The 11,994-nt window shown below is 35.9% G+C and overlaps 1 protein-coding gene across 2 annotated transcripts in view; it reads left to right on the forward strand.

Annotated features, from left to right (window-relative positions):
- Mid1 (midline 1) overlaps positions 1–11,994 on the forward strand; it is a 327,852-nt gene that overhangs the window by 251,715 nt on the left and 64,143 nt on the right. For both annotated transcript variants that reach the window (XM_028761784.1, XM_028761777.1), the window contains exon 3: positions 5,601–5,696. In XM_028761784.1, coding sequence (XP_028617617.1) covers positions 5,601–5,696 — 96 coding nt within the window. The remainder of the gene's footprint in view (positions 1–5,600; positions 5,697–11,994) is intronic.

The raw sequence follows: 11,994 nt of genomic DNA on the forward strand, positions 1-11,994 counted from the left end.
ACACACACACACACACACACACACACACACACACACACACACACACAGGCACGCACGCACGCACTCTACACATGGGGAAGAGCATGTGTCTATGCTTAGCCTGAAAATCAAGCTGGGACTCACACAACACTGTCATAGGATGGCAGAAGCACAGTGAGAGAGTTGGGAGAGTAGGAGAAATAGACAGTTAGCTAAGACTATAAAAATCTATTAAAATTAGAAAGTAAAGAAGGCTTGGTATAGTAATTTGGCACCAACTAGTGATATTAACATTCACTGATAATTAGTTCTCTCACAGTGTGTGTGTGTGTGTGTGTAGCTAAAATGAAAATAGTGATATTAATACAATATCATGAGACTGTTGAAAAAAATGAGACTTAGTATTTATTAGAATTATACTGTAGGGTAGGACATAGTCTAATCACTACATGCTAGTAAACCAAAAATCTACTGGACAGTTTGCAAAATGGAGGAAAATGTGTTTTAGTTTGACAATGATGGGTTGCAAAATTAAGATTTTATAATACTCATAAAAGTCTAAAGTTGAGCCCAAGTTCTTTCTTCTGTGTACCCAGGACTCCTAGAACACTTTGTGCCAGGTTCTCTTGTGGTGTCACATGCATTTCTTCCTGGTTTTACCTTAGGTTGATGAAGAAAGTGAGGCACAGAGAGGGAAAGGACTTCTTCGAAGTCTTAGAGCTAGGGTCTGAATCAACTTGCTTTTGTGAGCTTCATCATTATGATTTTAGGAGTAAAATGTCTACAAGTCACACTGATGTTGAATTTTCCTCAGATTGTTTTGAGTTCTGTCAAGTTAGCTAGCCAGCCATAAGCAAAAAATACTTATTTCTATCTTGTCTACAAAGAACTTTTCCTGAGGCCTATGTGCCTATGTCTGCATTCTTCCACAAAAGGGTAGTAACAAGGATTAGCATTTGAAATAAGGTGTGTGTGTGTCTGTGTGTGTGTGTGTGTGTGTGTGTTCACTACATACTAGTAGCACAGAAAATGATGACATTTTAGTTTTTATATTGTATAGTCTGTACCAAGCTTTGGCAAGCAAGAGTTATAGGTGAAATCTCATTTATTACCTGTTTTGCAAATAAAGTCAATGTCACAGACCACATAAAGCCAACCCAAGTTCTATGTGGCTCTTTACTGCAAAGGTCTTTTGAGAGTGTAGTACTATCCATTATTATTAGTCATTAGTTTTATGTTGCTTAGGCACACTTGAAATATGACTGACATGTATGAGTTAATATTCCAAAGACTTAGCCAAAAGAAGGAAAAAATAGTATAAAACATTCCATCAATGGTGATATTCTGAAACAATGTCATTAAGTTTAGTTGTAAAACTTTTACTATTAGAAATTTTAAAATGTGACTCAGATGTGTGTCTCACATTAGATTTTTTGTCGACAGTGTCACTCTAGAACCTGGAATTTGGAGGCTCTGTGACCTTTAAAAACAGAAAAGCAAGATGATAGTTGAGGGGAAAGAGACAATTTGCAAATACCTTTCTAAAGCAATGAATTATCATTTTCATTCCTTATCAAAAGAAATAATACCCAAATGTATTAAGATGTCCATAGAAACAATTGTAGTTCTCAGGTTCCCAGAAGCAGAGTCTGACTGAGAGTTTGAACTGGGATATGATCCGTAAAGCACAACAAGGAAAGAGGAAAGAGAACATGTCAGTGAGCATGCTATTGCTATGGATCCAGACATTCCTACCCAGTGAGGCTATAGGGGAGTTTTTATAAACTGAGACTCAGAGTGGTCCCATCCAGAAGATAAAGGAACTGTAACATATGTCTAGTAATTACAAGTATTTTCTGGTAGAGAACTGATTCTAGGGGCGTCAGTTTCTCTCAGGTTTCCACAGAACCACAGTTTGCCTTTCCTGGGTCCAGATACATCCCTGAGACAGAGGATCACAGATGCATGCAAGAAAGAGAAAAAAAGCCATCAGCAAACTTGATAATAATTGCCACTGGAGGAATCATTATTACAGTATTGTTGTAAGAACAAGCTGAATGATTCTTTCCTTCAATCAACAACTGTAGCTTCCTGCTGTGTATGTTCCTCTTTTTCATATGAACTTAGTGATGGCATAGATAGGTGGGTTGACCATTATCCTCATGTTATGTACAGGAAATTGAACTAAAGATATATCTACTGATTTTCTCATTTGGAATGGTAGCTCACACCTCTTCATGATCATAAATGATCGCCTATACTTTAGGTTTCTCTCAAACTTGGCTTGACCAGAATATGAAAAAAATATTGGTGGTATTAAGGTGACAACAGAAAGCTAAGACTATTTTTTATATTCCATTGACTATTAAATATACATAAAGAAGCAGGCATTACATAGGGAAGTTTTGCTTTGTTTTGAGTCAGGGTTTCATGCAGCTAAGAATGACCTTGAACTACTGATCTCCTGCCTTCACCTCTCAGGTGCTGTAGGTTCAAGACTCTTACACTGAAAAATGTTATCTCTTTTTCCCACAAAGCACAGTCAAAATTAGGAGGTTAAAAAGATACCACCCCACAGGATGTTATTGACAAAGATAAATTCCAGAAAATCTCCAGGGAAGTCCCTGTACTGGAGGCTTACAGATGCATGGCTTAGTGAAGACTGGATTTTATTACTATGCCCATGTTCTCTCAAAAGCGTTGTCATCCCCTTTGGTACTACCTGGAAAAAAATCTTTCTCCCAGCTGAACTTCCCTTTATTGTATTTTTAACTACCTCAGTAATTCTTTCTGGACCTTACTAACACTTCTACTTTTTAAATTTGAATAACCCCAAAGGACCTGGGTTGGTCAAAGTGCTTAAACCACAGGCTTTAGTTTTTGTATCAGTTGATTAAAAACAGATTTTATGCATGAGTTCTACTTAATAATAGGAGGGGGAGCAAGCAGATGTTTGTAAAATCTGAATGTGTTGGATCACATTTGTTTGGTTTTCTTACTGACTAGATTTAGAAAAGCCATACTTATGACAATTGAACTGCAAACAGTTAGATGATGTATTTCCCTAGAAATTTCCTGCCATGAATGGTCAGCCAAGAAGAAAACTAAAAGGATTCTCTAAGATTAACACACTAAAAATGCTGACAAATTCACCTTACAACAGTCATATCTAAATCAAAGACACTGAGTAATGGAATGTCTAATTTCAAGACTGAGTCTCTGATTCTAAAGTCATTACTGGTGCCATTCATTTACTACAACTATTAGAAATACTGTGTGTGTGTATGTATGTGTGTGTGTGTGTAGGATTCATTTGAAAACAATCAGGTTGTGCCTAAACTGCTGTTAGTTTCACTCTAAAATGTCTTCAACTGTATATACCCAAGCTTAACCATGAGTGGGATAATATCAAGGTCCGGGTATGGAATGAGGGGAGTGGTGAGGGGAGACGAAAACTTGACTACTCCCAGGAAGTGGGAATGAAGAGCAGTGGGGATATAGGGAACACTCACAGGAGTGTACACTTCTTATAAAAAAAAAAGCCTCACACCGCTGAAAGCAAAGATTCCTCATGAACACACTTGGCTCACAGGACACCTCACACCTTCTCTGGAATTGAAGCCAGACATGGAAATCACATGGAAGGAAACAAGGCACCAAGCCAACATAGGATTTGTGCCTCATTCTAACATAGGTGCCTTGTGAGAGTACAGGCACAGAACAAGTCCTAAACTTGGAGTATGTACCTCCCCTGGTTAGGCTACATTAATACTCAAATCACAACACCGAGAACCAAAGTTCATAGCAGATGAACTGTCAGAGAAAAAATACAAGACACAAGCTAAACTCATATTCTTGGGAAATCCTAAGCAAACTTCAGGAGATGTGGACCTTTTCTTTCCCAATAGCGCTTAAGAATAAGTATGTTTAGCTTTCTCAGAATTATGAGGGGAATTGCATTCTTGGAAGAAGAATACAAAATACTTTAACAAGAAAAGGTTACATGATGAAGAACCTACTGGAAACAAAAATGTGCTCATTATAGAAATCACTATGCAAGCTTGGTATGGTGGCTCACACTTGTAGTCCAAGAATGTGAGATGCTTAGTCAGGGGGAGGCAGAGTTTGAGGACAGCCTGGGCTGCAAAGCAAGTCTGTGTTTCAAACAAACAAATAAATAAAAATCCCCAAACTTAAGCAAGACGATTAATGCCGGATTAATTAATTGAATTCATTAAAAACAGATTTCTACTTCTGACACACTCACATTAAATGTAAGTTGCAAATAATTCTCTCTCTTAATACATGTTTCTAAGTGAAAAGTTTAGGTAAATGGGCTAAATTTTTTCATCAATTCTAAGGTGAAATGGTTTTTTGTTGTTGCTTATTTTTCTTTGGTTTGATAGAGTCCAGTGCCTTGCTAGGCAAGTGCTCTACTACTAAGCCATAGCCACAGTCACTAAGCCTTCTATTGCTAGATGGCATTACAAATCTGAAGTCTTTTATATCTTGTTCACGGAATTTCCCGTTATGCCATGTTTTTGCTGTGTTTCATTCCTTTCATTCCTCCTTGATCTTGTCATATCATCCCTGCTTATGGAGGATTCTTCTCCATGATTGGGGCCACCTGTGTCTCATCTTCTAAGAACTTGACACTGTTATGAAACAAAAACTTCATCTTTGTGCTTCTATCCTCAGCTGAAAGAATTCATCATCTTGGACACCTTTAGGTCGCTCTCACCTCTCCCCTATCCTTCATTTCTAGTCCTCCTGTCTCCCAGTTACATGGCCATCTTCCTGTGATCAGGAAATGGGACGTTTTATTTTTATGCCCATAGCATCTCTTACATTTACTAAACTCTTAATACATATTTGTGAATATTTGTGAATAGAATATATAATAAGTGAATGGGAAGTTTAAATGGAGAACACATGGAACAAGGAGGAATGGAGACATTTTAATGACTCTGACTCAGAGCACATGGTCAAAAATATGATTATTTAATCCAGGAAACTTTAAATTTGATGCTTTTAAAGAATGGTCCTATATTGAGATGCATAATTATGTGATATGATATTCAAGGACATTTGCACAGATAGGGAGAAAAATAGAAACAAAGGATAACATATTATGACTGGAACATATGAGATATATATCATGTGTGACAAGAACTCCTTAAAAATTTTATAAGTTGCAATATTTTTAACCATATCTGGTCAATTCAAACCTGCTTTGAAAAGATTAACCTCATCCTAATTATAAATTGGTAAATCTCAAAATGCTGAAATTAACCTATATATTATTATCATTTCTGACTCAGACAAAGGTATAACTATTTACTTTCTCCAGAGTTCTCTAACAAGAACTTCTGACTAAATTCTAATTAAATGAGGTAACATAGTAAACATGAATAGAAACATAAAATTTTAATATTTCTAGAAGAATCTTTGAAATACAACTTTTGAAAAATCTAGTTTAAATTGATTGGAATCTCAAAAAGAATTAATAGCATGAATACCTCGGAAAAATCAATCCTTTTTCTGAGGATTAATAATTTTGTACATACTAAAGTAGAAAAATATGCAGAATAACATTTCTCTCTCTTTTTTTTTTTAAACAGCAAAATTTGGAGAGTAATCTCACCAATCTTATTAAGAGAAACACAGAACTGGAGACCCTTTTGGCTAAGCTCATCCAAACTTGTCAACATGTTGAAGTGAGTATTCGGTACCTACCTTCATTATATATCTCAGATGAAAAGAGTTAGCTTGAACTTTTGCTGTCCACTCAATTCTATATTTTAAAGAAGAAATCTTTCTTGGGGCTAGAGAAGTGGCTCAACTCTTAAGAGCACCTTCCAAGTCAGGTATCATATAATCTCTTACAATTCTGGCTCCAGAGATCAAATATTTAATATTTCTCAATATTAAATATTTGACAGAAGCCAAACATATACAACAGATGAAACTGGAAGGAACTAGAAGTTTAGAGACTTCAATATCCAGGGGTGCTGTATCCCTATCTTCTGAATTGAATATTGTGTGCCATTCCTAATATTGTAGATTTTAATCACCCTCACAACAGCCCCCCCCACCAAAACACAATTTTGAAAGTGCTTTGTACGTTTACTAGGGCTGCCATCAAAACAGGCACAAGTTGAGGGCCATGTCAATTGTGAATATTTACTTTGCTTTCTGTACTAGAGTCATGTCTCTTTCTCTAAGTCAAAATATTTTATCAGTAATCTTTCAATGAGTTTTAAAAGCAATATTTAGCATATTGGTTCCATCTTTTCCAATTAGAATGTGAAGTATTTGAAAATAGAATTAAATGTAATTTATCATTGAGTTTCAGGCTGGTACATTTATTTTGAAACAGAAGCAAAAGATCCGTCTTTCTGTATGTTATTTTTTATGTATCTATTGGTTAAAAGATCCATTTAGAGTAAGAAAAGAATCTCAAGAAAATTATTCTGAACAGATATGCATAATGCATATCTACTCAGCTAATTAGAACTTTGAATGCTTACAAGTACATCCATCCCTAATAATCATGTTTAAAGAAACTATGTTTACTTTTTTCAGACTCATCAAAGTGCATTTATATATTTGTACATATACATATTCATACTTAAATGTGCATATAGCAATAATAATCAAAGAAAAATAAGTTATTAGCTTGAGAGCTGGGGACCATGAAGTGACTGGAGGGAGGATACCTGAGAGGGGCTAGAGAAAATAAGGGTAGAGGAAAATGATGTAATTCTCTTTCAATTAAAATATATATATTTAAAACATATGAACAAAACCCTAGCACCATGAAATGTATTAATTATCATGTCCACTACACAGTCAGAAGTACTAGACTTCAATGACACAGAAAAAAATAAAACTGTGGGAAACCAACCAGAGAAAATTACTCTTGAGACAATTCAGAACCTCGAATTATGAGAGAAATTATTAAACCTGAATATGTGAAAATTGATCATTTTTACAACTTACCCACTATTCAGCAGCATTCAGTACATTTTTAATGTTGTATATTTACTCAACACTACATCCAAAAAGTTCCCATCATTCTAAACACATTTGGTTTTGTTAAAAAAATATTATTCTAAGTGAAATGAGCCAAACATAAAAGGATAAAGTTTATATAACTTTAACTTTATTTTACGTACTTGAAATAGGAAAATTCAGGGATTAGCATAGAGATTACCAGGGACTGGGATGCAGAAAACCAGAGAGATATTTAATGTGTTTATTTTTGCAGTATACAAATATATGAACTAACTACTCTCAAAATAACGATGTTTTGTGGTCATTTTTAATCTTCTCTAATCAGTAATTATAACACATGGTCTTATGTGCACAGAGCTATGAAAGTAGATTCAGAATATAGTAAAAGATGAATAATAAAAATCATAACATTTTGGTTCTCTACAGTTTCAGATAAAAGCACAATTGAAGAACAGCAGAGCAGCCAATCAGACACTGATCTCATAGAATGTAGCTTTTTAAAATTAATTAATTGGTTAATTAATTAATTTTGCATTACCTCTCTCCTACTTCCTAGTCTTTCCCACCCACCTACCTCCCTTTCCCCTTCAACTAATAAGACTAGGCATATCTACTTGTATTAAGGCTAGATGAGGCTGCCCAATTAGGAGAAAGTGTCCCAAAGGCAGGCAACAGAGTCAGAGACAGACCCTGTTCCTGCTGTTAGGAAACTAAGCTACACAACTGTTACACATGTGCAAAAGGCCTACTTCAGCCTTATTCATGTTCTGTGGTTGGAAGTTCAGTCTTTGTGAGACCTATAGGGCCAGGTTATTTGATTCTGTAGTTCTTCTTGTGTTGTCCTTCACTCCCCACCCCACTGGCTTTTACAATCCTTCCTCTCCCTCTTCCATAGAATTCTCTGAACTCTGCCTAATGTTTGGCTGTGGGTTTCTGTTTCCATCAGTTGCTGGGCGAAGCCTCTCTGATAACAGTTATGCTAAATTCCTGTCTGCAAATATAGCAGAATATCATTAAGAGTGTCAGGTGTGGAGTCCCTCTCATGGCAAGGATCTCAAGCTGGACCCTTATTATTGCTTGACAATTCCCTTAATTCCTGCTCTTCAATTTCCCCTGCACATTTTGTAGGCAGGGCAAATTGTATGCCCTACTATAAAGGTTTTGTGACTAGATCGGTGTTCCAATCTCTCCATTGGAAGTCTTGCCTGGTTACAGGAGATGGTCCGTTCTGGCTCCATATTCTGAATTGTTAGGAGTCTAGCTAGGATCACCTTCAATTAGCGTTTGTTTTCATTCCTACTGGTACATAAAATGTAACATAGACTTTTTTTATATCCTAGATTAGTGAATATGTTACAGGGAAGAGAATGAACTTTAAAAATCTTTTTAATGTGATATGACATGATATGATGTAACAAAAATTCCATTGGACAAGGAAAAGAGAAGAAAGAGATTCTAAGAGATGGCACAAGAGTCAGATGCTAACTGGATCTCACACACAGTAATCCCATAAAAAATTAAACTGGACTGGACTCCATACTATATATACACAGAAGACCTGATGCAGGCCCTGTGTATGCTGCTTCAGTCTCTGTGATTTCATATAAGCTTTGACCATATTGATTTAGGTTAGTGCTTCTCATCCTGTGGGTCAAGACCTCTTCAAGGGTCATATATAAAAAATCTTGCATATTGTATATTTATATTACAGTTCATAAGCATAGAAAATAACAGTTATGAAATGAGTATAGCGGAATCATTTTATTGTTACACTTTTTTTTAAGAACAGGTCTAGTCTCTGGTTCTTGGTCACACAAGTATTGTGTGGGTTCCCTCCCATAGGGTTATATATGGGTTATATATGGGTTCCCTCTCATAGAGCAGGCCTTAAGTCAAATCAGATATTGATTGGTTACGCCCACAAGCTTTGTGTCACCATTGACCTATCACATCTTGTAATCAGGACACCATGGTAGATCAAAGGGTTTTTGGTTGGGCTGGTTTACATTTTTCTTTTGGAAGTATGCAGAGTGTCTGCTTGTATCAAAGATGCTAGAACATAGAAGTGAAGGCTCTCTGTAGGCACCAGCTAACCTTCTTCATATTTAATGAGTTGTATAGGTGTTGCCTTCAACAATGGAGCCTTGTCAATTTTTGGAAAGCACTCTGGGTTGTTTAGAGATTCCCATGGGACTCTTCTGGCTAAGAATTCATTTGGATATATCCCAATTGTGTGGTACTTGAAGCTTCATCTGATGGGCAGAGATGGCCAGTTGAGATTCTATTTCTTCAATTTTTTGGCAAATTCATGTAGATTGCCTTTATATATGCATATATTCTAGGAAGCTTCTTCTGTTTTAACTAGGTTCCCATATTGTCCTTTATATATTCCTAATTTTAGCTGTCTCTCCCCATTTTTCCTCACTTGGAATTTAAGTAAGGAAGAAAGAAGTGGGGACCAAAGAAATGGCCCAGGCATTAAAGTGTTTGACTTACAAGCATAAGGACCAAAATTTGTTTCCTAGAAACTAGGTTTATAAAACAAATCACTAGTCAGGGTGGTATGCATGCTTATATTCTCTGAGCCAAGGAGGTAGAGTGCACACACATGAACACACATAAAGGGGAAAGGGGGTACAAGTTGCCTGAAAGCTTATGGGGTTTAATGAGTAGTCAGGACCTGAACATGTCTTACAGATTTAGAAGTACTGGATTTGGGACTATCAGCTTATTTTATGTCATTCAATGGTGTTTATGACAGTATATTCTCCAGCACAATAAAGCTAAGCTTTCAGATACACTCAGCTTAAAAGCTTCTCTATTGTGTAAATATCAGAGATTTAGTATAAGGCTTAAAATATTTTGTGTTCACAAAAGTTGTGCTTTTACTTATAAGCCCCCTCTTCATGATAGGAAATTTAAAACTGGTTACTGAGAAGCAAGTCTGTCGGCAAATTTTTCAAGCTTGAAATTTGTTATGTGTTCCTGCAGTAGTGTTTAGGGCTAAGAACAGTGATTGTTTTCCTTTCCTAAACCATCCATTTCAACTGTTCATCATTTAAGTGCTGATGAGTATGGTATAATAGAGAAAGGATAGTTAGAGAATGAAGTAACATGGAAGTTGAAAGGATTGGCTCTTGAGTTCATGCCACAAACCCCTTCCTTTTGGTACTTAATGATACTTCTGCCTGTCTTTTATGCTGTTAGATGCCTTGACCTTTCTAACCTACTGAAACTGAATTTGTGTGTGCCTTGTTGATTAAACAATATGGAAGATGCATAATGATTTCATTATTTCAGAACAAAGAGAATACGTATTATATGAATAAAAGGATGAACAAAATAGAATGATACATGTGCCATATTTTATTTTTATGTTGTTATGGTGCTTGATATTTGAAATAATAAGAAAGAATTGTTTCTCTTTAGCAAAAAACAAATCACCTGTGCTTTATGTTAAGTCCTATAAATGGTTTATGTACTGGGTGATTATTTCATTCCATTTCAGCAAGTTACTTCTCAAAGCATTAGAGTCTGGTTTGCATTATGGCTGGTAATAATTTCAGAACAAATGCAATGTTCTCAATGCAATTTTAGTATGACTTGGATTTACAAAACGTTATTCGTTGTAGTGTGATGTAAAATTACATTCTATCATGTTTAGTAATTTTCAGATAGGAGATAAATTCAAGAATTACCACCAGACTATTTCTTATTTCAAGGGATCAGATATTATTCTAGTTGAGATACTCATTTTAAAAATTATTACTGAATTATTTGTGGCCCATTTAAGAACATGCATACATGCCATTAGAAGTAATTCTCAACAAAATTTAAGAGCATCTATTTCTCTACTGCTTTGTAAATCCTTTGAAGTGGAAGTAAATGTTTATTGGTGACTCAATTTGGAATTCAAGAAATGTATTCTAGATAAATATTAGGTAATTGTTTATGAATAGAAAATGGTAGTAGCATTACCCAATATTACATTTATCCTAATTATTAATATTATCAAAGAATACTTTTTTAAAAAGTAACTCCAAGTTTTTCTGTATTAATTGACTGAGTCTATATATGACTCATTAATGAAGGAGCCATCAGGGTCATGAAATCTATTTGGACAAAAGAGGATATCATAGCCTGATGTATACAAATGGGAACAGAGAGTAGTAAAGAAAAGGATACCAGAATGACAGCCCCAAATTAAGTACAAAGCTAGCTAATGATCCACAGGCAAATATAGGTTTGTCTTTAATATTTGAGTAAAATAAGCTACCTGTCATCTGTTTTCTCTAATATCGGTCTTTGCAGAGTATAAGCCCTAATTAACAACAAATAGAAATTCCAGAATCTGGAGAATCAGGTAACCCTGGCCAGAGCTGGCTTCACAGAATATACACTGATATACCATGAGAAGGCTCTCAGCCTGTTCCTCCTCTGCCTTATTTCCACGTTTTGGGTAATTTTGTTTATTGTGACTTTCTGTTCTGGAGACTGTTGACTGTTGAATGGTATTTGTTCACCAGGTATTGCTGATGAAGGTGTAAGGTTTGGCCTGGAATCTGTTACTCTAGTTTGCTCAAGTGCCTATTTTGTTTATATTTATAGTAAAAATGGAGTACCTACATATGTGGTGCACTGTGTTAGGTCTCAAAGGTACTTTCCCATCAGGGACTTACTGTTTTCACTAAGAAGAACACCAACAACACAATGGAAAATTGTTATTGCCACAGGAGAAGTGTGGATTACATACTTCAAATTTTTAGAGATGCGAGAAATTAGTTTTTGCTAGCTGTTGGGAAAGATGGGGAAGATGTGAGGATAATTTAAGGAGCAGTACTGCTAATGGAGAAAGAAGCACTGCTTGAATGGCACATGAAGAGATGGAGGAGTGCATGCATTCTCTGTCTCCATCTCTCCCGCCCCTCTCCCTCCTTCCTTTCCTCTCCTTCCTCTGTGTGTGTGTGTGTGTGTGTGTGTGTGTGTGTGTGTGTGTGT

The sequence above is a fragment of the Grammomys surdaster genome, unplaced genomic scaffold (genome assembly GCF_004785775.1).
Source record: "Grammomys surdaster isolate TR1022 unplaced genomic scaffold, NIH_TR_1.0 131, whole genome shotgun sequence".
In the NCBI taxonomy this organism is placed as follows: Eukaryota; Metazoa; Chordata; class Mammalia; order Rodentia; family Muridae; genus Grammomys; species Grammomys surdaster.